The sequence below is a fragment of the Fulvia fulva genome, chromosome 13, assembly GCF_020509005.1.
Source record: "Fulvia fulva chromosome 13, complete sequence".
Lineage (NCBI taxonomy): Eukaryota > Fungi > Ascomycota > Dothideomycetes > Mycosphaerellales > Mycosphaerellaceae > Fulvia > Fulvia fulva.
In genome coordinates, this window is record NC_063024.1 from 773,178 (window position 1) to 799,509 (window position 26,332).

The following is a 26,332-nucleotide window of genomic DNA, read 5'->3' on the forward strand; positions in this document are numbered from 1 at the left end:
GTAATCCGATGATGGAACAACGTTACTCCATATGTCCTGCTACAAAGCAAAAAGGCAACCACACCCGCTCGAACAGCAGCTCGACCGCCTCACCTATGTACCAACTGAGGTACGATGGAGTAAGCTGTCTTGAGCATGCCGCGGAGGGCGCATTGCGCTCCACCACTTGCGCCATTCGAGCGAGTACATTTGCACGTGTACACCAGATCTTGACTGGTATATCAAGGCACGTCGGCTCGTACATGCTTCGTGATGGACGCAAGGCAAAAGATCAAGTACGACATCTCGCAGCTTCCAACGATGGAGTCTGAGATCATTTCGGAGGCAAAAAGAACGACCGTCCTTGCTCGAATGTCTGTTCTTAGCAATAGAGCAGCAGGCTTACGATATCATCGTAGTCCCGTAGCACTGCTAGCAGACTATAGTTGTGTGCAAGGTGCAAAACCATTGAGCCATTCGAACGAGTACAGTCGTCGAAAGAAACTGACTACTGGGCGTTATATCAGCCTTCGCCTAAACAGCTGATCACGCACGATCTAGGAGTCTTCCATGTGATAAGAGCGAAAGGCAAAAGTGTACTGATCAGAGCCAAGTATGACTACTCAGTGTTGTCATCGAGAAGATCTGCCATGTAGCAAAAAGACAACCCACATCCCCTCAAGTGGTACCTCACCGTCAGCATCTTTACACCACGACGCCTAGACGTCGTGGTGTGAAGGATGCAGAACGAGGCCTTTAGGTTCACCACCAAGCGCATTTGCACTTAGACCACTGAGCCACCTGGACGAATGTGGGTTGCTCGAATGTCCCTGCTTCCCCATGACCTTAAATACCCTCAACGACACTGAGCTGCTCGCCGAGCAAGAGCCAATCCAGACTAAAGGCACCGAGGCTCATGTATCTCGAACGGCATGCTTCCCTCGATAACCACCTCTGCACGAATGGCTCAATCGGCACAGAGTCTGATCACTGTGTGCAATCGATTGACATCCGACATAGCGTACTCCCAGTGCCATGCAAAGTATGTATTGATTCGTGTGGTGCATTTCGGTGCTATTCGGGCAGAGGTGGCTGTTTCCTTTTTGCCTGTTCCTACACATCACGATCATAAGCGTATCATACCCCAAGTGAGACCCGAGAACCCCGGAGGCAATGATCTCAACATGGCAGCGAAGCCTGCTCCTCATGCTCATGTCAATTCTGTACACATCATGCACACATGCGGCATTTCCCGCCATCTCATCAGAATCATAACGAACACCATCGATGTCTTTTGTACACCACATCCCACCAACCTCGCCCTACTCCACCACAACACCCCTCACCTCTCCACCCCAATCATCACGAAGCTCCTCCTAAGAACTCTGACGTCGCGGCGTAATCGGCAAGAAATTCCCCACAATCAGGGACGGTCTGTTCAACACACATCAGCAAACTTCACCAACGCCACCCCTCACATCCCCCCAACCTCTTTCACAAGCTCGGGACTTGGGTGATACTCACATATTATGCCCATCCCTCCTAATCGTAAAACTAAAACAACACCTGACCGTCTCCATCGGCACCTGCTTCTTCTCCCCCCTCTCCTTCTCCCCCGCGTCCCCCTTGACCGGACTCTTAGCCCTCTCCACCGGCCTCTTCAACGCACAACTCGTCAGAATAGCCTTCTGACTCTGATCAAACGCTATCGCGCCAAACTTCTCCCAGTAAGATACTAGGGAATCTTCAGCGACAATTTCATGGATGGCGAGACGTCCATCTCGGAGCTTTTCGAGAGGGACGCGGAGGAGGTCGGCCATTTCGGTGTTGCCGCGGAAGACTTCGCCGGTGCGGCGCCAGCAGCAGGCGGGGACGGCCATGGAGGCGAAGACGCGGTCGTATTCCATGAGGGAGCGCTCGAACCACATTTCGACGAGGACTAGTTGGACGTCTGTCAGGCCTTGCATTGCTTCTCTGAATTTTGGGCGAAAGCGGTCTAGTTGTTTTAGGATCCGGAGCTGGCTTTCGCGCGTTAGGTGCTTGGAGATGTACTGCGACAGGCGAGAGTAGCCTTTGACGTAGTTGAAAGGTTTCAACATTCCTGCATCCCATTTTGACTTTAGCAGGGCGTGCAAGCGGTTCGAGGCACTATCGAGGCCGGCGGGGTCGGCGGCTGTCATGTAAAATTTATCGCGGGCTTTGGAGTCGATTCCTGTCGGAGGGAAAGTAGAGGATGGGCGGGAGAGTTCGATGCCTGCGGCGCTTTGGGCTTGGAGTTGTTGTATTGGGTTCGGACGGTTTGAGGAGGAGGAGGAAGTGGGAGGTGGGAGGCTATTGGCTGTGAGGGCGTTCATGGAAGAGGTGGAGAGGAGTGGATCGTTGAAGAGGGCTTGGGCATCATCGTTGGAGTAGAGGCCTGTGTTGTCGTCGAGCAGGGAGGAGGAAAGGAAGTCGTTGAGGAGGTTGTATTCGTTGGTGACTTCGGAGGTGTTGAACATGTAGTTTGGGTGTAGGTGGTGCATGTCCTGGAATTGATTGCCTGCAGCATTGCTGCTCCAATCAAAGTTCTGGAGGAAATTGTTGGTGCCATTGCTATTAGCAGACTGTGGTGTGGGTCGTTGTAGTTGTACGGGCGAGACAGGCTTCGGTTGTGCCAGATGTGGATTCGCACTGCCATTGACCAGCCCTATGTTCATATCGCCATTCCCCTGCCCATACTGCGCCACGCCATTCGACGCGGGTATACTCTGCTGTCCATCCGGTGTGTCCATCGGCGCCGGCGCAATGTCTGCCGTGCTCATCTCGCTCTTGGTGCGCTTGGGCGGCTCCCTCGGCTCGTCATGGCACAAATGTCCAATGTCTCTCTTCTTGCAGCGCGCACACGGTCGCTCCAGATCGCAGGTCATATGCGAGCGGCGACAGTAGACACAGGCATGATTCACTTTGCGCCTCTTCTTCTTGCCCTCGCCATTCTCCGTTGCTGTCGCTGCTTCCGAGCTCTTGCGCTTGGGCGATGCTTGTCGTTCTTTCGCGCAGGTGAGGGACGGTTTGCTCTCTTGTGTGCCGGCTCTTATCTGCTGCTGCTGCTGCTGCTGCTGTTCATTCACGGGCGACGCCATCTTGTCGAGATGCAGTCAAGCATTGAACAAATGTAGCTCCAACTCCCAGCTTCGAGTCCAGCTCCGACCGTTGACCAGGATCCCGATTGTCCGTTCGACCGACGATAGCCGCGATGCAATGCTTCCAGCGCGCGCTCCCAAGCCTCTAGACCTCTTGCGACACTTGCGACAACCTTCTCTTGCGCGTGTGCTCGTGACCCCAGACAAGTATAGTAGTTTGTGTCACGTCTAGTCTGGAGATCGGCGCAGACGGTAGACCCAGCCTGGCAACCCTGGTAAGCGAGGCGCAGGCCGAGATGGGGAGTCAATTCACTTCGGTAAACGCTGCCGAGAGGTGACAGGGCTGGGCTGGGGAGTTGGTAAAGGTTTAGGACGATTTCTAGTTTCGTGTTATTGATGCTATAGCTACAATTGGACCTAAGCTGAAGGTCTGTGACATGATGGCCGCACGCGCGGCAACCTTCATGTCTTTGCCACTGGCATACGAAGCCTCTTCGTTCGCATGTCATGCATTCGGCCACGGCACTGATTTCCTTCGTCGCCCACATCTTCTCTTGGCCTTGAAGGAACGACATTCAATCTCGTTGTGACCAGCTGGTGCCATGTTCCAGACTTTGCGCACCATATCGACTCATCAAGTACTAGCTGGAATCTCATCCGAAACTTCCGGCCTAGCCTATCGCGATTGATGGCCATACCCTACTCTTGCTCTTCAGCGAATGAGACAGCCAGTCAGAGGCGATTGCGCATCCGCGCAATATGGGCAGCTTCATAGCCAGCCAGGAACATCTTCCCCGCAGAAATACTCCAAGGTGACATGGCCGCGAGGAGATCCTTGAACGAATAGTTGCGGGCTAGGCTGCTCCTGGCCTGGCGATAGATTGATCTCGCTTGACATTGCATGCTTCGTGCGCTGGATAGCGGAAGGTGCGAGCCTGCCTGACTGGACAACTAGCAACGCGACGCACGTGCGAGTCGTCTTCCTGGTGGGCTCTCAAAGCAGCATAGGACGTCGGCAGACTACGTGTTGAGTTGGCTGTGGGTGTCATTCACTCAGCTTTTTCGCGATCCGTCGCCGGCATCTGGCAACCTTGACAGCATACAATGACGAGTGGCGGCAGCATGCGATGTTCGGCCAGGTAGCTGAAGTACGATCCGTGAGTACGGCACGCCCCTTTGCTCTGGACGTGCGCAGGATTTGATCTTCCTCGACTGTCCATTTTGCATTCGGTGGTTGAGTAGGATTGCCACATTTCGACCACCGGACCATTACGGCCTGTGTTGATCGCTTCAATGCAAGCCCGACCTGTGGGAATGACATGCCCTGCGCCCGCAGGCGCTGGAGCTCCTTATCTTCCTCAGAACTCCAACTCCGCTTCACCAGTTGTGTGGGTGAATACCCCCTGAGGGACTCAACGGCCTTTCTGACGGCGTCGCGGTCCCGTCCAGGCAGAGCTGCCACCATTACGTCTTGTGATAAGTTCGCCTTTCGCATCATTGCAAGTTTGTCCCTTTCGAGGCTTGACCATGAATAAATTCCTGCGTTATGTGCACGTTTTTCGCTCCCTGCGAGATGGCACGAGATGCTCTTTTTGGACCTTCCAAGAGAATCTGCGATCGATTGCAGGGTTTGCCCTTGTTCCTGGAGCATCCTAAGCTTGACATCTTCCTCAGGTGTCCAGTGTCTAAAGCTGTGCGTAGCCCCATCACGCCGATGATGGTCTACCGTTGAACGACCCCGCGAAGGGTACCTTGGACCTGCCAGGTAGTATTGATGTAATAGTCGCGATGGCTATGGATTTGTGCGACTGATGCGACTCGCTAGCCTGTATGTGCGCACGCCAGGCCAGGTAGCTGCAATCCTACTGTACCATGCAGTGCTGTACTGACGAGACGAGACTGCAGGGTTGCCAGGGTAGAAACTGTAGAAGTGAGAACTAGCCGCAAACGCAGAACGTCCTGGCAAGAGCTTTGCGATTCGTGCAAAGGACATTCCCGCTGCTCTTGATGATCTCAATATTTCTGACTCCTGGGCTGTCCAGATCGGCTTGAAAGTTCGACATTTCAACGCAGATAGTTTACTATAGACGCTGGCCAACGGTCGATCCAGACGCTTCGCGATCTCGTGATCACTAAGTCGCAAGTCGCCACGATAATGTTTCAGCAAATTCTCCTCCTTGATTGACCACGGTACAAGTCTGTCACCGCCTGATCTACTCGAAAGTCTTCGAATCTTGGCATTGATGCTGTGCTCGGTGCGATCTGGGAATTGTCCGAGTATCTCGCGCCGTGAATGACCGGCGTTATGCAAATCTTGGAGACGCCGGTATTCAGCTTCGGTCCAGGCTTTCTTGACGGGTAATGTGCCGATTCGCTGATCTACATTGCTCAAGCGGGAGTATACACTTCTGCGTGGGCGTCCCAGGATATTGGCGATTTCCCCTGGGGACCGGCCCTGAGTGTTGAGTTCGACAAGTGTGTCCAGTTGAGACTGAGTCCATCGTCTGACTTCGCGGACGGGATTCGAAACAGGCCCTGACCTGAACCTTTCTCTTGCCGCCCCAGAACTTCTGCCGAAAATAGTCGCAATGGAGGCGAATGTTTGCCCTTGAGCACGCAGTTGAAAGAGCTGGTCGATCTCGGATTGCGTCCAAGGCCTATGGGGAGGTGTCGTCCTGGGCTTGGCTTCAGCATAATACCGATGGGAGACCTTTGCAGCACGGATATCAGTCCAGTGAGGCAGCCGTAACATGGCACCTAGTTCGGGACTCCATCTGCTGAGCATAGACCTGCCTCCATTTGGAACCCAGGATATCACCATCTCTCAGAGTCAAGGATTGGCAGCATCATCATCGCCCCGAATTGCGTGGGCCTTGTGCTTCAAGTCGATGATGCTGTCTTCAGTGGACTGCTGTTGACGATGAAGATGTTGAAGTGTTGGAGGACGGGTTGAAGTCGAGGTCGCGAGATTGTCATTCCGGCGCCAATCTCGCTTAATTGTGGGTCCAGCACTTTTGCTCCCGAGGATGCATCTGTGCATAGCGATGACAACAAGCAGCTCGACATGGCAGACACTGCTGCGTCATGTTGTAATGTCACCGAACATGAGGTCGGGATAGCATTGATAGGGAGGAAGGCAGGAACCTGGAAAGCAGTCTGAGATGCTCATTGAGTTTCGGCACTTGCTCAGCCGGCCCCTTGGCGGTCCTGCCGACATCAGGCTGTCACGATGTGACGATCTTGTCGCTGTGCAAGAACAGTGAAAGATGCGAACATGGCCGTGCTGGAAGCAAGATAAAGTGTACGTTAATGATTCACGATACTGGCAGGTCTACCGCACCTCGTGCAATGGACACGCCCAAACAGCCCGCTAATCTGGCCCCTCCAACCAAGCCATCACTACTCCGGCATCACCAAGACCACTTGAGAATCCTCGCCTTCGGAAACTCCCTCACAGAAGGCTACACCGACTTCGGCATGCGATTCCATCCCTACGGCAACGCTCTCAAGTCCAAGCTCTCAGCCCTCGCTCCCGACCTCACAATCTCAGTCGACATCAACGGGCAAAGCGGCGACTGTGTCCTGGACTCTCTTCGTGGGAACTTCAAGAACCGACTACTCAACGCGATCGGATCAAGAGAGCATGGCAAGTACGACTTGGCCATAGTACTTGGCCATAGTACTTGGCGGGACCAATGACCTTGCCCACAAGCTCGAGAGGGGCCTTGAAGGCTCGGAGGAGATTTTCCAGGGGTTGCGCCCGCTGTATGAGCATGTTCTGAATGCTGGGACGAGTTTGATTGTCATGACTGTGCCGGAGCGAGCTATTGATACTAGGAGTTCTGATCTTGCAGTGAAGGCGCACGCTAATAGGGAGCATCTCAATCGCTTGATTGTGCAATGGGCAGCAGACTCTCGTCTGCATAGAGAACAGATTGATGGCCCGAAAGTGTACTTCTTTGATCTTGCTGCTTTGGTTCCATTCCCGAGGAATGAGGATGATGGTGATACGACACCGGCTGAGGGAGGGATGTGGTCACTCGATGATCTGCACATGACATCCAGGGGTTACGACTTTGTCGGAAACGAGCTCGCGGCTTTCATCAAGAATCTACTGTAAGAGGAGCACCTCGTACGAGATGACAGGGACTGTGTCGATGACTTCACTTTCGAGGGTGAATCATTAAGAGCCATCCATCGTTGACGGGATACATGAAGAGCCTCACGGGACCGCTGGATCAAGGTTGCCATTCCAACAACTTTTCTGTACAGGCTTATCAGGTCAAAGAGGTCATACAAACGCAACTCTTTATGTAGCTGGGAGTACTCACACGACTCGAGCTGTTCCCAGAAGGAGACACGTTCTTGCGCCTAGGGGGAAGCAGCAGAGCTTGAGCATGAATCGAAGGAACATCTGAAGAGGCTCAGAGAGAAGTACGAGCGCACAACGGAAGCTCACTGGGATCAACATCACGAAAGCCCATAAATCACGCGTCGTCCGCGTAGACATGGAGCTGCTCCGGTCCCGCGAGGTTCGCAGGGGCTATGCAAATGTAGCGTCAGCTCGATGATCTTTGCCTCGGAGGCTATGCTAGCATGCAGACCTTCCCGCATCTTTCGCGTGTTGTTGCAATATAGTAGCGTGTCGGGTACAGCACGGGCGCGCAGTGAAAGACTGTGACTGCAACGTTGGAGAGGAGCTGCGAGCTACAGGCGTCGCTAATGCTCAGGCCAGGTTGAGCTTCGGCGGCATACAAACGCGTTCAAGAGAGGTTAGGCGGATAAGAGAGAAGTCTACGAGAAAATGGTGGGGAACATCTTCTAGCCGTTGTGGAGGCGAGTGCCGTGTCCGGCGATGGCTTGCGCAAATCGTCGAAGGTATGTCTTGCCAGTGAGATGCAAGCATTGTAGTCCTTCAAAGCTTGCTGGAACACCCATTCCACCACAAACATTGATCCTGCTATGTCCTTGACGCGCCGCGCCACACCTGCTCTGCAGTATATCCAACGATTCTTGCATTCACTTCTATACACTAACAGATGCATCCCAGTGAATCTGCAAGCTTGGGACTTGATGCAACTGCCACACGTGACACCGTGCGGCATTCACCGCCGCCGTTGCGCTAGCGCGATTTCCTTTCTTATTGTCGACAATGCCATGGTCACAAATGACTCCAACACACTTTCTGAAGAGACAGATTCTCATCGCAACATACAACACACAACACTTTGCATATCCCCAGATTCGCGTTTTCACGACATCAACCACCTACACTTGTAAAGATACTCAAGACCGGTCAACATCTCAACATATACAATCACCATGACCAACCTCGCCAACTTCGAAAAGCAGCTCGCAGACGCCGAGAAGGCGGGCAACAAGCAATCCGCCCAACGCCTGAGGTTCATCATCCAGAAGCAGAGGCGCAACACCGCCAACCGCGACGAAAAGCAACAGACTCGGAAACGCAAAGCCGAGGATGATGGCACTGGCCCATACAAAGCCATGCGCTTCACAGACAGCGGCATCAGCATGGGCACCGTCGAGGACATGATCCAGGAATCACACGCTCGAGACCAAGCCGAGATGAAGAAGCGTGAAGAAGCGCGTCTGAAGACAGAGCGAGCACGAAAGACAGCCGAGTCGCAGCGTAAGAGGCGCGAATACCAAGCTCGTCAGGCAGAGAGGGAGCGCCAGGATCAGGCTGAGAAGGACCGCAAAGCCAAGGAGGAGCGCGATCGCAAGGACAAAGCGCGGAGGGAACGAGACGAGAGATTCCGCCAAAAGCCACCCCCAAAATCCCAACCTCCTCCACCACGCTCACCACCAAGATCCCCTCCCCGCCCAACACCAACACGCCGCCCAGCAGCACCTCTAGCAACCATGCACCAAATCAACACCTGGCGGACCTTCAGCCTCAACTGCTTCGCCGACTACTCCAAAGTGCTGACCTTCCCCGCACCACCTGGCGGCTGCTGCAGCAGTGCGGAATGCCAGGCGGCAGCTGAAAATCGAGTGTTGGAGGCGTGTGACTGTCATATCCGCCTGGCGTTCAGGAATGCGCGAGTCACGAACTTTAGGATGGAGAGGTTGAAGTGGCATCCGGATCGGTTTGGGCAGTGTGTGGATGAGAAGAGGGCGGAGTTTGAGAGGGCGGAGTTTGAGAGGAAGGCGAAGGAGATGTTTGTGGTTGTTGATGGGTTGTATCAGGGGAGGTAGATGTTGGGGTTGGTGGCGGTAGGGAGAGATTGGAGGGATTGTGGCGGTGATATGGTTGATGAAACCCATGATGATGGACACACAGCCTAACGTGGCTTGCATAGCACAGCATCACATTGACAGCGTTCACGCATCCTTCTAAACACACACATCCACCTCCTCCCCTCCCCTACGGCACACACCTCCAACTCTCCACATCCTTATAATTATCCGGATCCACACACTCATTCCTCAACGGATACCTACAATGCCTCCTCTCAAAATCCACCCCCAACGCCACCGTATCATTCACAAACCTGACCCCCGTAATACTCTCCGGCGCCTTCCCTTCTTCGACCCACTCAATAATCCTCCTCAACACATTATGCTGCGCATCCTGAAACGGACTCCCAGCCACAAACTCCTGCCCAACAACATACGCCCCCAACCCGCCCGTGCAATGATCCATCCCCCCGATTCTAAAGAAGCGGTAGAACTCGTCGAGCTCAGAGGGGGATTGCGACATGGTGGCGGCCACGTGGTCGTAGTAGCGGGGACTGTTTGCGGAAGTGATGATGCTATCCATTTGGCCATGGTAATGGAGAATTTTGCCACCGCGGGCGGCGAAGGGGAATAAGTCGCCGTTCCAGCTTTCGATGTTGAAGGGGTTTTTGGCCGCTGCGTAGGCGGCCGTGCTGGCGTTTAGGGTGGAGGCGTTCCAGGTGGGGTCGTTGAGGATTGCGTAGCGGAACCAGTCTTCGGTGTAGGGGAAGGGTTGGCCGTTGTATTCGATGTGGGAGGAGGCGAGTTCGCTGCCGGGTTGCATGCGGGGGAAGATGAGGGCGCCGTTTTTACCGTAGTAATCCTCGAACACTCGCTGAACAGTCACGACTTGTTTTGCGGTGAGGCAGTTGGAGGTGTTGGTGGCGGTTGAGGAGCATTGGAGGCTGACAGGCTTGTAGGAGCAGAGGGTTGGGTCTTCGAGGATGCCGTCTTTGACGCCATCGAGGGCGTCACATTGTTTGAGAATGTCCTGGTGAACTAGCGCCCACTTGTCTGGAGAGACGAAGGTATCCGACGTGTTCGAACCAGTAATTGGCAAAAAGTGACCAGACCAAGACGTCAAATTATCAAAAGCCAGAGCAGGCGCGCCTACCAGGACCCCATCAAACAGCTGCGGCCAATCCTGAACCATCTTGAACCCTTGCCGTCCTCCAGTGGAGCAGCCTATGTAATAGCTCTTCCCCGGGATCTGCTGCTTGCTGTAGTAAGCCTTCGTAATCTCCTTGCCAACTACCGTCTCAGTGTATAAGCTCCGCCACGCAAAATCTTCCATCACATCTGGATTGTCCTTGAAAGCCAGACCGCGAGTCCCGTTGTGGCCGTTATTCGCACCGACCGTGGCGAAGCCGAAGGAAGTTCCGTATGCTACGTCCTCGTACTGGAGACATCCGTTGAGACCGCCGTTGCCAGTACTCAGGAACCTTCCAGTCCAGTTCGTGGGGAGCCAGGCTTCCAAGGTGATGCCAGAACGGCTCGATGTCGAGACGTACATGGCCACGCGGCAGAGGTCGACGGGCACGACTTGAGATGGTCGCGTACACGACCGTAACTCAGGCGTGCTCTGATCCAGACTGACGTTTGTCCCAGCCGCAATATAACGACTAAAGTTGACCGTAACATTCTCTCTCTGGAACTCTCTCGCAATACCCTCGCACGCAGCCTCTGGATCCCTTAGCACAAAATTTTGAGTCTGAGTCTGACCTTGCACAAGGCCTAAAGCCACAAGGCCCAACGACAAAACCCGAAGAATCATTGAAAAAACTTGACAAGCAGCACTTTGGAAGAAGCAGTGTCAGAAAGGGCGCCGAAGCTTGCGAAGCCCTACCTCGATGTCCAAGGAGATGGGGACAAGCATGTTTATACATACTCGCACACAGCCGTGACAGCATCTCGGAGTAGTCTTGATCCCCATAGTATTAGTTCGTCCACTAGCCCCATGGGCGACGCACTCCACGCGTTGGCGCCATGCATGGTCACGCGGCCTTGGTGTCGGCAGCAGGTAGGGGAAGCCTTGATGGAGGCTTGACAGTTGGGCGGCACATAGATCGTGTAGCTTCTGTTGGAAATGGTTGTTGCCAAGATGTATGGTTTGGTCCAGTCTTGTAGCAGTCTTGTTATTCACTGGATGCCGTTTTTGGTTGAAGTGATCGTCCCTTCGTCGTACTCTTTCCAATCGTTTGCAGAAAACGTTCAACGGCCTGACGTTGCACGGCAGTCGTCACCTCAAGCGCGGTGTGACCTCGGCTCCCGGTAAAGTCCAACCGAAGGCGGGCGAGATTAGGTTCGGCAGATGTTCCTGCGTCCAAAGACTTGGCGGACATTTATCCGCCACGCAATGATTAGTAGGGCAGTGCAGCCGCATGCCGTTTGTGGTTCCTGTGTCCCTGACATGGCCAGCAAGGCTGCGTTTTCAATACCGGTATATCCGTCTGCTGCGTTCTGTACATGCAACCTCAGTTTTGAGATATGGTAGCAAGGCCGTACCATCTGGCGCTCAAGTCGTTGGTGAAGGTGCTCTTGAGTACTTAACTCGTGCCCAAGAGCGTTTGCCCTTGCACTCAAAGTTGGATAGCAACGATATCTTCAAGCCACTCAGGCTCCATCGTCTGATTCGCCATCACCCTCCGCGTAATGCCACCATTTGACGCTGAAACTTCTGTACAATTACGTTCACATGATACACAGCCACTTGCGGGATTATCACCCATCAAACACACCATGCTGGAGCTCAACTCCAATCCTGCGACACCATTAGTTAGCAAAGTTCCACAAAACCATTCCACGTTCAAACTCACCCCTCCGCCATCTTCTTCATACTCTCCTCAATATCATCATCCATCCCCTTCCCCACTCCAACCGCCTGTCTAAACTTCGCCCAATAAAACCACAAATCAGTCGCAAACAGCACAAACCTAAACAGACAGTGCTTCCCATACTCTTTCCATCTCTCAACCGCCCTCGCCTCACGATCCTCCGTCAAAGCTCGACTAGCCCAGTAGCCAGTAATCTTGATCCTGTTAACGGGGGAGCCGAGGAACTGGTTGTTCCCTTGCACAATCCGGAGGTTGCGGCCAATGAAGATAAGTTCTTGCGGGAATTTGTCCTGGTTCGCAAGGATATCGCGAATGTCGCGGCGCATACGCTGTTGCATTTCGAACTGTCGTTGTTTTTGGTCCATTTTGCTGAGTTTCTTGATGCCTTCCATGGTTTTGTTGTCGCCTCCTTGGTAGGGTCTCATCAGAGTGGCACTGGCGAAGATGTCCGGTGCGTCGACGCCCCATTCTTCTTCGGTGATCTTGGCCATGGTTTTGTTGTCGAAGGTCATCAAGCTTCGCCAGAAGAGGGCGTATTCTCGCCGGAATTTGGGAGACATTTGGATGTAGAGACCGTGGTCGATCAGGACGAGTTCGGGTTTGCCGGAGGGGAGACGGCGGATGAAGATGTTGCCAGGGTGTGGGTCGCAGTGAACGAGGCCCCAGAGGAACATTTGCGCGCTGAAGAGGTCGACCATTGTTTGCATTACTGGCTTGAAGCTCAAGCCGAGACCCCCTTTGCCGGATGCACCACGCCAGTGGTCTCGTTTCGGTTTGAGCTTTTCATCGTCGGGGTTGTTCGCTCGGATAGAAGCCTTGACAGAAGGTGGTGGTGGTGGTGGCAGCTGAGCACCGCCTGCACCAGGTGAGCCTTTGCGCCAGCCACCTTTCCAGGAACTCTCGACGCCTTCTTTATCCCACAGACGAACACCCTCGATCCACTCTGCAGTCATGACGCGCTTGCTGCTGAGCTCCGGATACTCTGCAGGGATGTAAACTCTGTCCCGTAGACGAGGTTCGCCTTGAATGAGCTTGCGCATCTGTCTCGAGTTGTCTGCCTCTTTCCGGAAGTCCGTCTCAGCCATCAGTCTATCGCAGATGTACGGCACCAAGTGGTAAAGCGGTAGATCAAACCACCACGAATATATCTTGCTCACAACCCTGAACGACCACAGATCCCACCCGACTTGTCTCGCAATCTCTTTCTTCTGAATCTTGATGGCCACCTCACGCCCATCTGGCAGACGTGCCCAATGTACTTGCGCCACACTCGCACTTGCTCTTGCTGTCCGTTCCATTACCCCCTTATCCGCATCACCACTGAAGCTGATACCAAATACTTCCTCTACGCTCTTGCCAAAGTCCTCCTTGATGACCGTCTCCACCTCACGCCATGTATTCTGCGGCGCATCGTCAAACATGCGCGCGAACATCTTCTGGAACTCTGGTGGCAGAATCGCGCTCTGCATAGCGATCGCTTGGCCGATCTTGAGGTATAGCCCGCCATTGGCTCGGAGTAGCTCGAAGACTGTCCTCGCACTGCGGTTGTGTACATCGGCTACACTGTCGCCTACCCAAGGATCAGGGCGAAAGTTAAGCTGGTAGTCCAGTGCGATCCATAGGCCTGTGCCAAAGGTTCGGAATGATCGAGTTATACACGAGTCGTAAAAGTTGGTATCAACGCCGTATACTATTCCGAGCAGGATCGATAATCGAACTAATCGTCGTAGCCATTTCCGCGTGCGTCGATATGTCTTCGCCGCAGTCGGTTTGCCCAAAGATTCTGGTGAAGGAGGTCGCACCGGCGAGAAGGCGCTCTGGTATCGTTTGAGTCCAAGCCCAGCATTAATCGTCGGTACTCGGCGTTGTATCGCTGCATTCCTGGTATGTAAGTACTGTCGCGTGCTCAGTCCACCACTTCGATGCAATGATCTGATCGCGTTGAGGTCTGCTCCGGAAACAGATGGAGACTTTGGGGTCCTGCTTGCACATCGCCAGCATATCGGCGACACGGCACGAAGCATCACACTCCGCAGGCGCCAGATATGCGCGATGGTAGCAAGAGGAAGGCGATATCGAAGTGCTCACACGATACATGTACATGTATGGAGGTCAAGGAAACATGTCATGCACGTCATGCTGCCTCGGCCTGCGCCGGCGATTTGGAGCGTCCGTGCTCGGTTCGCGGCTGAATGGATCGTGCTGGACCAATTCCATCCATTTGAACGTCCCGGGAAATAATATCATTGAACCGCGAAGTCGATCTGACCTGCCCGAAATGAAGTCCAAGCCGACTCCACGTTAGAAGGAAGCACTCTGGAAACATGAGAGATTGCTGGGTTGACAGACAGAATATGCAACCTCTGATCGCCATCTCAACTTCGCCTAGGATAAAATGTGCTGTTGGCGGTTGTGAACCTCCAAAGGTAAGCGTAGCGGAGTGGAGCTCTCTACCAACCCTTCTAGACTGCAAAGTAGCGTGCGATCCACGCTACCGCTACCCGACGTACAGTGCTTATTATACGACGACATAGGCGTGAGCGACGAGTATATGTTTGCGAGTTCGCCAACAGGCACAGTGCAGTAGGTCACGTGACCCTAAAACTTGAAAGTTGACCAATCAGAGCGGGCGCCAAGGCTAGTTGAGGGCTGGTATAGAGCTTCACTCCCTCGCTGACGCCTCACCTACGTACTCGCAAGCTCGTACTCCGGTGTGGCTAGCGCTCGGTCGCTACGCTTAATGAACCATCCAGTCCCAAGCTGCCTGCCACTCTCAAAGATCCCTCGTCGACCAGATAGCCATCAACACAGCTTCAGCTCAGACCAAGGGCGATCCCACACCGATGCATCGGCCAAGAGCTCGTCGTCCTCACGCAGACGTTCAGTCATGCCTTGCTCAAGCTCATAGCGCTGGTCCGTCTTCTCTTCGAACACATGGCTCGCGCGAAGTCCTTGAAACACCGCAGCCATCAGGAGTAGAAGAGACATTAGTCCCAGTGGCATTTTGACGAGTGACCAGGTGCTCATCTTGGTGTTTTGCTCCGGTACTGTGGGTATCACCTTCACTTGGCCAGGATCTGGAGTCGCACTCTCGGGAGTTAGTCTCCCGCCTTCCTGCTGAGAAAGATCTGGCGGAGGCGAGGGTACCTTCTGGCCTGGCCAGTGCTTCTGGCTCCGCAACTGCCACAGATCATCCTTGATCTTGATCAGCATCTGGCCAGTCTCACTGGCATGATTATCTGTGGCCCATTCCAGCTGCGCCATAAGAACCGCCTTCTCAATCTTCATCAGCAGTTCTTCCGCAGTCCGCTGGGTGCTGTGAATTTGCCAGTCCGGACTGTCAGGGTCATGGCTGTTGTAGTAGTCATTGAACCCCAGGAGGTCTGCGAGAGAATTTTGGGTCATGCTCAGACAACGTGTTGTGTAACAACCGCTTTCACATGCTTGATGGACCGCAATTGTGCTCATGCTGAACCAGCTAGTGAAGTGGGTGGCGTTCTGGCAGGCTTGGTCACAGACGGGGAGGTACATGTGGACTTCTTCGCCGTCGATGGTTGAGGTGTGGTCGACCATTTCTGGCTCTGAGGGGCCTTCGACCTCTTCATTTTCCACGCGGGAGGGGTTCTCACTGGCGAGGATATCACCCTGATCCAGGACCGTCTTGTCCTTCCCTGCCTCATCATCATTCGGAGAATACTCCATCTCCGGCCTCTGCCTTCGGACTTGTCCAAGGGTAATAATATCATTCTGAAGGAACGTCAACATCTTGATATTAGTCTCAGGATCCGGGATCTCATCCTTGTGCTCAAAATGAGCGGTAACAGCTCGTGTGACCACATTCACGACCTTATACCAGAGGACAGAGGCCTGCGCCAGCTCATGGCTCCGCTTGTCATCGGTCGTCCAGATGCCCTTCTTGTGCCACTCAATTTGCATAGCCTCGTGGTACTCTTCTTCCCAGCCTTTCAACATATTGAGTGAGGCTTTCAGGACGTCGACGCAGAGCTCTGAGAGGAGAATGGGGATCTGGCTCTGAGGAGCGTTCATGCATATGTCCTGCACCTGAGGAATACGCCCCTGGACGATCTGGACATTAAGAAGTCAGCATATTGTGTAGTTCACCTGCCGCATGATGGACTCACTCCTGCGTACGTGAGACCGTCTCCGGTGTGGTTGCCAGGGTTGAACGCTGATGACACCTCGGGGTATAGAGGATGGGCGCATGTCAGCGTCGCTGCTGTCGCCAGCAGTAGCGGTAAGACTCGTTTCATGTTCTGCCGAATGTGGCGGTGCTGCTGTAGGACATGCGTGGTAGGGTGGTGGATGTGGTCGCCAGAGGTTGTCGTCAGCCTTAAGAAGTTTCACCGATGTACAAGCGAGGCAGTCACACCGCGAACCAACCGCGTGGTAAGACACTAGCATCGAGCTCGCACGTGAATCATTTGGAGGACATGTGAAGACTCTGGAACCACTCTTCTCGGGAATCGTCTCAGGTTCAGCTCAAACAAGGGACTATCCTACTCTACTCAGTCGCCTTGGTCTACTCGGTTACTTTGGCTATAAGCTCCTCCGTCTCGCTTATGCCATCGCTCATGCTCTCGTTCAGCTCAAAGGAGTCAGCAGTCCTCAATGCTCGATATTGCTGCTTGCGCTTCTGAGCATTGCAACGCTGGACGCAAAGAAGGACCACCAAGGAGAGTCCTAGCATGCCCAGGACGGAAGCAACCTGGGCCCATGTTGAGTGGAATGGACTCAAAGACTTGTTGATCGCCTCGCTGTGGTTCTCGCCTTCTTCCTCTTCGGGCGAGACTTCTTCAGTCACTGGGACCGCCTCGTCATGTATTGGATCCAGTTCGTGTGTCTTTATCGGCATGAGCTTTGGTTCCTCCTCTGATTCCTGCTCCTGCTGAAGAGGTGGTGCCTCAAATGCAGTCCAGATCCCCGAGTCGAAAGCGCGCTCCAAGTCGGTTTGCATCTGGGCAACCATTCCATCAAACTCTTTCACCCCGTCACCTCCTGGATTAACGCTCGCCAGTCCCATCATAGTCTCGACCTTGAGCGCAAGTTGCACTATGAGCGGCACAATACCATCGAACTTCTGTCGATTTTCGTCGGAAAGGCCATTGTAGTTCCGAACGATATTGAGGATATCGTCGACAGCAAAACGAGCTTCGAGGAGAGCATCTGCGATCTGATCGCCCTTCTAGAAGTGCATCTTCAGATTGACGGCACGGACTTTCACCGCAGCTTCTGCTATGGCCACGTCCATCTGCGTGCGGCAAGCTTTGTCGCAGATCGAGTCTGAAAGGACATGCTTTGAAGCTTTCTCAGTGGACGGATCTTTGTTCAGGCGTTGAATGCGCATTTCCTGGACCCGGCTAACATCCTCCTGGAGTGCTGCCAGATCATGAGGACCCTCCTCGCTGGCCAGCTGCGTGCCGAGGTTGTTGAGGCGGTCGTTGAGGCGGCGGTCCACGGCTCCTTCGACGACGTGCTCGATCATGAGTAATAGCTCCGTCTCGGCAGCCTCCGTGTGGCTATCAGCTGCACTGTCACCTTCTCGGTAAGCGTCATCAAGCTCAGTCGCGGTCTCGAGCGAGAAGCCAATCACCTCGACGCATCCTGGGGTAAGGACTTTGTTGAAAGTGCCATCTGCAGACGGTATGCAGTTCTTAGAAATGTTGGGAATATGTGCCTCCAGGAGCTGGAAAGGTCAGTGAAGAACGTGTGATCATGCTTGAGGGCATCAATTTACCTGCTTGTCTTGGTCTGCCATCGCGGCTGAGACCTTGGCTTCTTCTGTTGCGTTTGCTTGCCTGAAAGCTCCGCCCTCTGACATTATTTTGACGTTACGTGGGTACGCGTTGGTAAGTGTTGCTGCTGTTGCTGACAGCAATAATAGTGGAAGCTCCATGTCGTGTCCTGTGTGGTGGTATTGTCGCAGGTGTTGTGCAGTACAGTGGAGGATGAGCTAGGTACGTTCCAAAAGGATCTCGCTGGGCTTAAAAAGTCTCGCCGGTCTGACAGCGAAGCAGCCACAGCGCGAACCACGCGGCGCTAGCTTGGCGTGCACACATGAATCATATGAAGGACATGTGACGGAATCTGTCTATTTGCAAGATCTGGATTTTGCTGCTACTGACCGTAGAGCCTACGCGAAAATCTACTTAGGGGTTACACGCCTCTGTTCTAGAGGCTGGCTAACATCTCCGCTACGTCACCTAGCAGTGTCCATGCAAATTATAGCACGCCCTCGGGCCACCATGACAGCTCGAATCCACCTCAACGTGGCACAGATCCGCTTCCAGACCATCATCGCCGTGATCCCCTGCCAAAAGACCCGCCTTCTCGCTATGCTCCAATTCCTCCGCCCCGGGTACGCTGCACTCTTCAAGGTCCTCCTTGATCATCTTCTCGTCCCTCTCCCGACGCTTATCGCGTCACATCATGATATGTCCGATGCATACGAGTAGGACAAGGGACGTGAAGAAGGCCACGAGTCCCCAGTCGATGAGACGTGCGAATTTGACGTCAAACTCTTCGTTCTTTCTCTTTCTTGCATTGTGTGCCTCGATCTCGCCATAAGCACCACGCAGCGTCTTGATCTCCTGCAGCTTCAAGAAATCTTGCTCGATGGCACGAAAGCAATCTTCTTGATGGTATGGCTGTAGGCTTGGTGTACGACTTTCAACCGCTAGGAGATGACTTCGCCCAACTGAGAAGAGAGAGCTTCGGCGTCTGTGAAGGTGAAGTACTCGTATGGGACAAGAGCTTTGTCGTAGTTACCCTCGAGGTTGAGGAGCAGATCTAGGCCTTCGCGGACTTTGGTGTGGCAGACGGAGTACTCGAATTGAACGGTGAGCGTGTCGGTCGAGTTTCCGTTGGGTGCACAAATGGCTTGGATGTTGTCCGAGGCGTCCTTGACGGAGTACCGCATCTGGAGTGATGTGGTCAGCAGAGAACTTTGGGCTCGATAGGGAATGATATACCTTGATTAGCTCTGCTTGTGCTGTCTCGGCCTTGGTAGGGATGTGTTTTGGTGAGGCAGATGGAAGGGCTGGGAGTGTTGTGCTGGGCTTCTCGATCGCAGCACTACCTTGGCTCTCTTGATTGGGACCGTTGTGCCATCCCACTGGAGTAATGCGACCTGGCAAGGTAGTGCGACGACAAGAGTCGATCCACTCTCCACGCTGTCGCTCCAAGCTGGTCAGATTTCTCTGGAGACCTTGGAGTGTCGTGCCCACCTGAACTTTGGCCTCGAGGTCCATCTCCAGTCTGTTGAAGTTGACGTAACTGTCAACGATCCGCTGGACGCTGGATAGCAGTTTGTATTTGCGAGTGTCCTCCTGAAGATTTCTCTCGCCATTGCAGCGCTCCTGATAGTATTGATTGAGCTGAGTGACTGCAAGATCAATGTTCTCAGCGCAGTTTTCGAGACATGATGATCTCGAAAATGAGCAATCTACTTTTACGAGATCGTTGCCGTACGACGCAGTCTGTCATACGCGTGTGAACTTCAAGATGCCCGAGCATGAATGGATTGAGCTTACTTCTGCACTGCACCCTGGTGCTGATTTTCTGCTCCATTGGAGGGTGTGAGACATCTCATCGTCAGGTAGCGCCTGCGTAAGCGCCGTGGCGACTGGAAGCAACAATAGCACGATAGGCTTCATTTTGTGCGACTTGTGGTGGTTCTGCAGAGGGATTGGTGTGAGTGACGTTGTTCTGTAGGGCAAAGAAGTCAAAGAAGTAGTGAGGTCATGGGCAAACGCTGGAATTGACGGCAAGCACGTGCCACATCCGCCGCCTGATCACATGTCAATCCGCTATTTGCGACTACGGATCTGTGGCCTCTTGTACAAGGCTCGAGCATAGTTTCATCAGTGTTTGAATAGCCGCAGATACTTTGCTCTATCGTGAACCACGCAACCACGGCAAAGACCTCGTTCTCGCATCGTTTTCCATGCCGACTGATGTTCCATCCCAAATGAGAAGGGTGCTCGTCAATCACGCACGTCTGATTGCGTCGACTGATATCAGGGGAGGGGGAGGAAGTTCCGGCCAGGACGAAGGTCAGGGCAGAGTCAGGAAGGGGCGATGATCTAGCGCGGATGGCGACACTAATGACGACGAGCTTGGGGAAGTCGTGGTCGAGGAAGACAATCTGGAGGACGGCAAGGTACATGTAGACTCGAAGACAGAAGACGAGAGGGCTCGAGAAGCAGCAATCTCATTCGTTGAGTTCGTTTCATTTCATCGACGGCAGTGTCGTTCTACTCTATTCAGCGTGGCCTCGAGCTTTGTTGAGCGCCAGCCTAGCCAGCGTTGAGCTTTGTCAAGCGCCGGTAGTAAGTATGTACTCATCCATCATAACAGAAGCAAAGCAGAAAACCTTCCTTGCTCATTCGTAAGTATGTGTCTCCTTGCCCCGCCTAAGCGAAGGCACCCATGAGAACGGCAACGACACTGAACGCGGCAGCACCGAAGCCGCCGAGACCAGAAGCGCCGTTGTTATAGGTCGGTGGGGCCTCGGATGGCTGGCCAGTAGTGGCGTTGGCGGTTGGGTGAGTGAGGCCGATGGTGCCAGAGGCGAATGGGATGGTGCTGTTCGCAGAGACTGGGCCTGGGCCTAAGAGATACATGTCAGCATAGAGATCAAGGACAGGAGGATGAGATGCAAGCCCTGCCACATGAACATACCAAGCGGGTTCGGAGTACCAGGACATGGCAGTTCAGGGAGGATGCACAAGCCACTCCAGGCAGTAGTGTAGCAGGACTTGTACCCAGATGGGCATGGCTTACCGGTGGTGGTGGCGGCTGGGGTACCATCACATGGCAGTTCAGACAGAACACACGAGCCAGCCACGGCAGTAGTGTAGCAGAACTTGTACCCAGGTGGGCAAGGCACGTCGGTGGCGGCTGGGGCAACGAGGAGGGAGGTGGTCGAGTTGCAAGAGGTCGTCGATGGGTCGACAGTCTTGGTGGTAGTCTCGAAGGTAGTTGAGGTGGAGACCGAGGTGGAACTCGAGGTGGTAGTCTCGTCCTCGTGACGCTTGCTGAGACCGAGCACAGCGCAGGCGTAGCTGGGGAACATGCCGCCCTGGTTGCACTGAGCGTCGCACTGCTTGAAGGACTGTGGAAGATGTCAGCGAAGTCATTATTTTGGATGAGGGTGAGGGCTTCGTACGTCGATCTTGCCTGGCTGGCACATGCAGCCAGCAAGCTCGAACTCGTGGCCTGCGATGACGAAAGGAGTGTTGCAGCCCAGCTCGGAGCTCCTCGTCTTCCAGCAGATCTCACAGCTGGAGTCGCGCTTGCTGGGAGGTGCCTTGACGGAGCCAGCACACTTGTTCTGGCGGAAAGTGTGGCCATATTCGTCAACGCACTTGGCGTCGCAGACCTTGAAGATGTCGTTGTTGCCGGAGGCGCAGACTGCCGTCAGTGGGTTGTCACCAGCAGTATAGGCTGGGCTGTAAGCGCTGGAGAGAAGATTGGAGAAGCATGAGGTGCAGTCTGGGTGGTGTTAGCATGCGATGGATACGAACGAAGAAGACACGAGACTCACCCTCGGAGTAGCCCTCGTAGCCGGAAAAGACGTTCTCAGCCTGACGAGCCTGCATGAGACCGTGTCCGGAGCCAGCGCACTTGCTCTGACGGAAGGTGTGGCCGTACTGGTCAATGCAGAGCTGGTCACATGGACGGAAGAACTGGTCGTTGCCCGAGGCGCAGACGGCAGTGAGTGGGTTGTCACCGTAGGTGTATGGTGGCTGGAAAGCGCTGGGCAGGGCGTTGGAGTAACACTGAGTGCACTCTGGATGTGAGGTCAGCACGTGAAGCGTCCATGACTCTGGAGGACTTGATACATACCCTCAGAGTAACCCTCATAATTGCCGATGACGTTCTCGGTCTGACGAGCCTGCTTGTGACCACCGTTCTGGACGGAGCCAGCGCACTTGTTCTGGCGGAGGGAGTGTCCGAACTTGTCGATGCAGAGCTTGTCACATGGCCGGAAGGTCTTGTCATTGCCAGCGGCGCAGACGGCGACGAGTGGATTGTCGCCCTCGAAGTAGCTGGGGTTGGAAGCGCTGGTGAGCATCCAGGAGTTGCAGGTGATGCACTCTAGCCCAATGTTAGTATGTGTGGTAGAGGCTCTCGAGGATATGAGAAGGGGACGTACCAGCGGAGTAGCCCTCATACGCAGATAAGTCCGCAGCATAAGCGAGTGGGAATGCCAAGATGGCGGCGGCCTTGACGGCAGTCATGGCGGAAAGCATGCTTGCTGTTTGGGGGTGTGTGTAGGAAGTTGTGGTGGTCGGAGGAGGTCTGTCGTGAAGTGCGGTGACCAAGCGAGTGTGGTGTTTGGGGTTGAGATGAGAAGAGTTATTGGGTGGATGGCGAAAATTCTTATGCGGTTGTGTGTGAGGCTCGTGCTCAAGCTGAAGGTGCAAATGACGAAGATGAAACGGAGTCACGAGCGCGAGAATGAAGCAATCTCGTGAAGATGCGGGCTCAGTGATGGACTCGAGAGCCCGAATTGGCTGAAATGAGTTGTTGTCGACGCGGCGTGCGTTCGGATAGACAAGGCTCACGAAGGCGGAGGAAAGAACGGCGATCGAACTAAGGGTCAGTGAATGAGGACGGCAGCCTTGAATGTCTGTCGTGTGTGTCCTCAGTGACGGAGCAAACATGGGCATTCGTGTGGCATGGAACAGCACGTATACAGCTAGCGTACTGCGGACTCACTCAATCGAGTCAAGCACACTTTGCCCCGATCCTCGTCTGCGCTTCCATCAGTTCGACGTGGCAATGTCCTCGCAGTCCTCGACAGCCATACACCCGTGTAGACCACACATATCCTCACCCACTCAGAAGAACAGGAACTCCACCTTCCCTTCACCCTTCCCATACCTCCCCCTCAACTCCTCCCTCCCCAGCAACTTCACCAACGGCACCTGAACCTCCTTCATATCCAGCACTCCCCTCTTCTTCTGATCAATATGACTCGCATCCACCACAACCCTCTCCAAGCCCTCCACCTTCAACGCCCCATCTTCCAGCAAATCAATCACCCTCTGCGGCGTCCCAACACCAATCCCCATCTTCGTCTTCTTGACCGTCTCAATGGCCTCCTTCAGCTTGATGTGCTTGGCGAAGAGTTTGGCGACTTTGCTGTCCTTCGTCTCAAACTTGCGTAGCGCGCGGGTCAGGTCTGCGGCGCGGAGGCCTGCGCCTGTTATGACGAGGGTGTGGGGGAAGGCTTTGGAGGTGGAGGATTGGGAGAGCTTCTTCTTGCGTTTTGCTGAGCCGGCGAATTGCTCTAGGAAGTCTGGGAGGACGTCTGTTGTCCGGGGCTTTTCGAAGGATGTTGTGTCGAGGATTGCTTTTGCTGTACCGAATGGTCAGCAGTCATGTCCATACCGTATCTTCTAGCATTTCCTACCTGGTATATGCACGTCCTCCAATTCCACGGCACTCAGATCCGGCTGAAACCTCCTCGTCCTCTGCGCGATATGATCTGCCATCAACTGACTGTCCATATGCGCGAGCGCCCTGTTGATCCCCAGTTCACTGTCAAGGTTCGAGTGGTCGACATCGTCGGGCTTTTTCTTCGTTCTCTTCTTCTTTCTGGCTGCTTTCTTCGATTCGTCGTCAGCTTCGCGCTTGCGTTTCGTAGACTTGGACGCTTGAGGGTCGGGAGAGTCTGAGAGGTCTTCTATTAGAGGCACGCCGGCCTGGTCTTCTGAGTCCGACATGGTTGGCGATGTGAAAGTGCAGAGATGTTCGTTGGTCGCAACTTCTTTCTTGACGTGCTTGAGATCTTATCTGATCTTCGGCATATCCTTGCTAGCGCCTAAAGCTTATATAACGTCGTGTTTGGGAAACCGCGTCGCGTGAAACCTCCATGGCTCTTTCTCTGTTATCCTACTGATATCGCCCAGCCTTATTGGACGAACGCCTGCTTCCGTCGACCACCGGTAACATGTCCCCTCAAAATCTTTAATGCTATCGCCGGTAGAAGGACTACTATCTTCGATCTACGTTTCTGCCCCCCAAGATCATGACCACAGAACGAAGAGGGATACTTGTATCAAGTCAATCTCATCGGCGTACTAAGACGAAGACTATTGTCTGTAACACCCGAGATCGGCGACGAATTCGGTAAGTACCTCGAGACGTACCTCATCTGTCATTCCATGCTCCTGCGCTTGCATGGAACCCGCTGTCGTACATCTCAAAGCATATACAGGGAGCTCAGATTGCTTTTTTTGGAGCATCTGCTCTATCAGTAATTTCCTGTGTCGCATGGCAGAGACTGGCGGCCACGAGCTGGGTCGAGATCTGTGCCCAGGATCCAGCGTCACTGCGAGGGGAATCATACAGCATATCTGGAGTGGTCTTGAACTACCCAGCCATATGCTGGATGCATTGCATCTGAAGGGAATAGGCCATCTCCTCCCAACATCTTTCAGAGTTGCAGACCTCGCTCAAGCTTTAATTGCCCTTTCTGCCCTGACGGCGAGCTTAGTCGACGCAACTCACAACAGCAGCCAGACTCTAAGGTCAGTCACCGTAGATCGTAAGCTTGCTGTCTGCGAGTTCGCCTCCGAGCAACTCTACTCCCTGAATGGCAAGCCAGCACCTAGCGGCTGGGGACCTCTGGAAGGGCTGCACAAGACGAAGGACGGCTCTGTGAGGATGCACGATTCGTTCCCCAATCATCGCACGGCAGCTTTGAAGTTGCTTGGTCTGCCAGAAGGCGCAGCGAGAGAGGATGTTGCAGCCAAAATTGCGACATGGAACGCCATCGATCTGGAAGCAGCAGCACAGGAGAACAAGGCTGTGATGTATGCACTGCGGTCTTATGACCAGCGGGATGCAACCCTACAGGCCCAAGCCGTGCCGAGCTTTCCCATCTCGATCGTGAAGCTGAATAGTTCCGTACCTGCGGGCCCTCCAGCTCATCTGCCACTCGATGCAGATCGCTGCTTACGTGGCGTTCGAGTCCTCGACCTAAGCCGTGTCATCGCCGCTCCCGTGGCGGGCAAGACTCTTGCAGCTCATGGCGCAAACGTGCTCTGGGTGACTTCACCACACCTCCCATCGCTCCCAGAGCTTGACGTCGATGTTCAACGTGGCAAGAGAACGGTTCAGCTTGACCTCGATGACCCATCGGATGCAGACAAGCTCCGCGATCTAGTGAAAAGTGCCGACGTATTCCTCCAGTCATACCGCCCATCTCCACTGGCCGCTCGCGATTTCAGCAGTGCCGAGCTCATGAAGCTAAAACCCGGAGTCGTAGTGGCCAATCTGAGCGCATGGGGTAGCGAAGGGCCATGGAAAGAAGCAAGAGGCTTCGATAGTATGGTTCAGACCGCCTCAGGTCTCAACGTGAGTGAAGCTTTACACTGCGGTGATGAGTCTTCTGCGAAACCTCTACCTCTGCAAGCACTGGATCATGCTTCCGGGTATCTGCTCGCCACTGGCATTGCCGCTGCACTGTACAAACGTTCCAGAGAAGGAGGTAGCTGGGAGGTGAATGTTTCCTTGGCTGGAGTGGGGAAGTTTCTGAGGAGTCTGGGTCAGGTTGATGGGAAGGCTGGTTTTGAGGGAGATGTGAGGAGACCTGAGGAGCTTATTCAGGCGGACATGATGGAAGAGCGGAAGACTGGCTTTGGAACGCTGAGAGCTGTGAGGCACTCGGCTAGCATCGAAGGAATGATGCCAGGTTGGGACGTTATGCCGAAGCATTTGGGTAGTGATGAGGCTGTCTGGCTGTGAGGTCCACGGAAGGCATTTCTCGCCCAGCGTCCTGTCACGATTGGGTGAGTGTTGGACCTCTTGGAGTCTACAGCCTGAAACACCCAGTACCGCCCTGCGGACTGGACACACTGACATATAGAGGGCTAAGCACCGTGAATCAGCTATGATGAGGGCATCCGTTGTGGCGGTTCATGTACCCGGCGAAGGATCGCAAGCGACTTTCGGTCAACTTCTATTCACAGGGCGCATCCGAGCGGTGACGAACCCTTTCCAAATCACTGCAGAATTCGAGAAAAGAAATCTACCTCATGCTCAACACGGGCAACCGAACCAAGGGCATGCATGCGTACGGGGTATCCAATAAATTGAACGCGTGAATGGATACGATGACGCTTTCCG

At 54.1% G+C, this 26,332-nt stretch overlaps 10 protein-coding genes across 10 annotated transcripts; 3 read left to right on the forward strand and 7 right to left on the reverse strand.

Annotated features, from left to right (window-relative positions):
- Positions 1-1,355: 1,355 nt before the first annotated feature.
- On the reverse strand, positions 1,356-3,098 carry CLAFUR5_14339 (Zinc cluster transcription factor acuM; the record flags this gene model as incomplete). Its single annotated transcript, XM_047913487.1, has 2 exons — positions 1,356-1,413; positions 1,504-3,098. The coding sequence occupies 2 exons, from the start codon at positions 3,096-3,098 to the stop codon at positions 1,356-1,358; spliced, it is 1,653 nt and encodes a 550-aa protein (XP_047769414.1).
- Positions 3,099-6,446: 3,348 nt separating this feature from the next.
- On the forward strand, positions 6,447-7,218 carry CLAFUR5_14340 (uncharacterized protein; the record flags this gene model as incomplete). Its single annotated transcript, XM_047913488.1, is given in 3 exon segments — positions 6,447-6,693; positions 6,708-6,748; positions 6,766-7,218. 3 exon segments carry the CDS (start codon positions 6,447-6,449, stop codon positions 7,216-7,218), a joined length of 741 nt encoding a protein of 246 aa, XP_047769755.1.
- A 1,202-nt stretch (positions 7,219-8,420) lies between these two features.
- On the forward strand, positions 8,421-9,317 carry CLAFUR5_14341 (uncharacterized protein; the record flags this gene model as incomplete). Its single annotated transcript, XM_047913489.1, has 1 exon — positions 8,421-9,317. The coding sequence occupies one exon, from the start codon at positions 8,421-8,423 to the stop codon at positions 9,315-9,317; it is 897 nt and encodes a 298-aa protein (XP_047769756.1).
- Positions 9,318-9,486: 169 nt separating this feature from the next.
- CLAFUR5_14342 (putative feruloyl esterase B-2) lies at positions 9,487-13,906 on the reverse strand (the record flags this gene model as incomplete). Its single annotated transcript, XM_047913490.1, has 4 exons — positions 9,487-11,134; positions 12,073-12,099; positions 12,155-13,796; positions 13,864-13,906. The coding sequence occupies 4 exons, from the start codon at positions 13,904-13,906 to the stop codon at positions 9,487-9,489; spliced, it is 3,360 nt and encodes a 1,119-aa protein (XP_047769692.1).
- Positions 13,907-14,974: 1,068 nt separating this feature from the next.
- Positions 14,975-16,443, reverse strand: CLAFUR5_14343 (uncharacterized protein; the record flags this gene model as incomplete). The annotated part of the gene is made up of 2 exons (XM_047913491.1): positions 14,975-16,258; positions 16,315-16,443. The coding sequence occupies 2 exons, from the start codon at positions 16,441-16,443 to the stop codon at positions 14,975-14,977; spliced, it is 1,413 nt and encodes a 470-aa protein (XP_047769499.1).
- A 269-nt stretch (positions 16,444-16,712) lies between these two features.
- Positions 16,713-18,086, reverse strand: CLAFUR5_14344 (uncharacterized protein; the record flags this gene model as incomplete). The annotated part of the gene is made up of 3 exons (XM_047913492.1): positions 16,713-17,363; positions 17,409-17,876; positions 17,928-18,086. The coding sequence occupies 3 exons, from the start codon at positions 18,084-18,086 to the stop codon at positions 16,713-16,715; spliced, it is 1,278 nt and encodes a 425-aa protein (XP_047769209.1).
- A 780-nt stretch (positions 18,087-18,866) lies between these two features.
- Positions 18,867-19,845, reverse strand: CLAFUR5_14345 (uncharacterized protein; the record flags this gene model as incomplete). Its single annotated transcript, XM_047913493.1, has 3 exons — positions 18,867-19,109; positions 19,162-19,668; positions 19,723-19,845. 3 exons carry the CDS (start codon positions 19,843-19,845, stop codon positions 18,867-18,869), a joined length of 873 nt encoding a protein of 290 aa, XP_047769212.1.
- A 759-nt stretch (positions 19,846-20,604) lies between these two features.
- CLAFUR5_14346 (uncharacterized protein) lies at positions 20,605-22,866 on the reverse strand (the record flags this gene model as incomplete). The annotated part of the gene is made up of 6 exons (XM_047913494.1): positions 20,605-20,801; positions 20,873-21,305; positions 21,360-21,685; positions 21,738-21,983; positions 22,040-22,291; positions 22,350-22,866. 6 exons carry the CDS (start codon positions 22,864-22,866, stop codon positions 20,605-20,607), a joined length of 1,971 nt encoding a protein of 656 aa, XP_047769757.1.
- A 171-nt stretch (positions 22,867-23,037) lies between these two features.
- CLAFUR5_14347 (uncharacterized protein) lies at positions 23,038-23,925 on the reverse strand (the record flags this gene model as incomplete). Its single annotated transcript, XM_047913495.1, has 2 exons — positions 23,038-23,558; positions 23,613-23,925. The coding sequence occupies 2 exons, from the start codon at positions 23,923-23,925 to the stop codon at positions 23,038-23,040; spliced, it is 834 nt and encodes a 277-aa protein (XP_047769758.1).
- A 550-nt stretch (positions 23,926-24,475) lies between these two features.
- On the forward strand, positions 24,476-25,951 carry CLAFUR5_14348 (Acetyl-coenzyme A transferase nodX; the record flags this gene model as incomplete). Its single annotated transcript, XM_047913496.1, has 1 exon — positions 24,476-25,951. One exon carries the CDS (start codon positions 24,476-24,478, stop codon positions 25,949-25,951), a length of 1,476 nt encoding a protein of 491 aa, XP_047769754.1.
- Between the last annotated feature and the right edge of the window lie 381 nt (positions 25,952-26,332).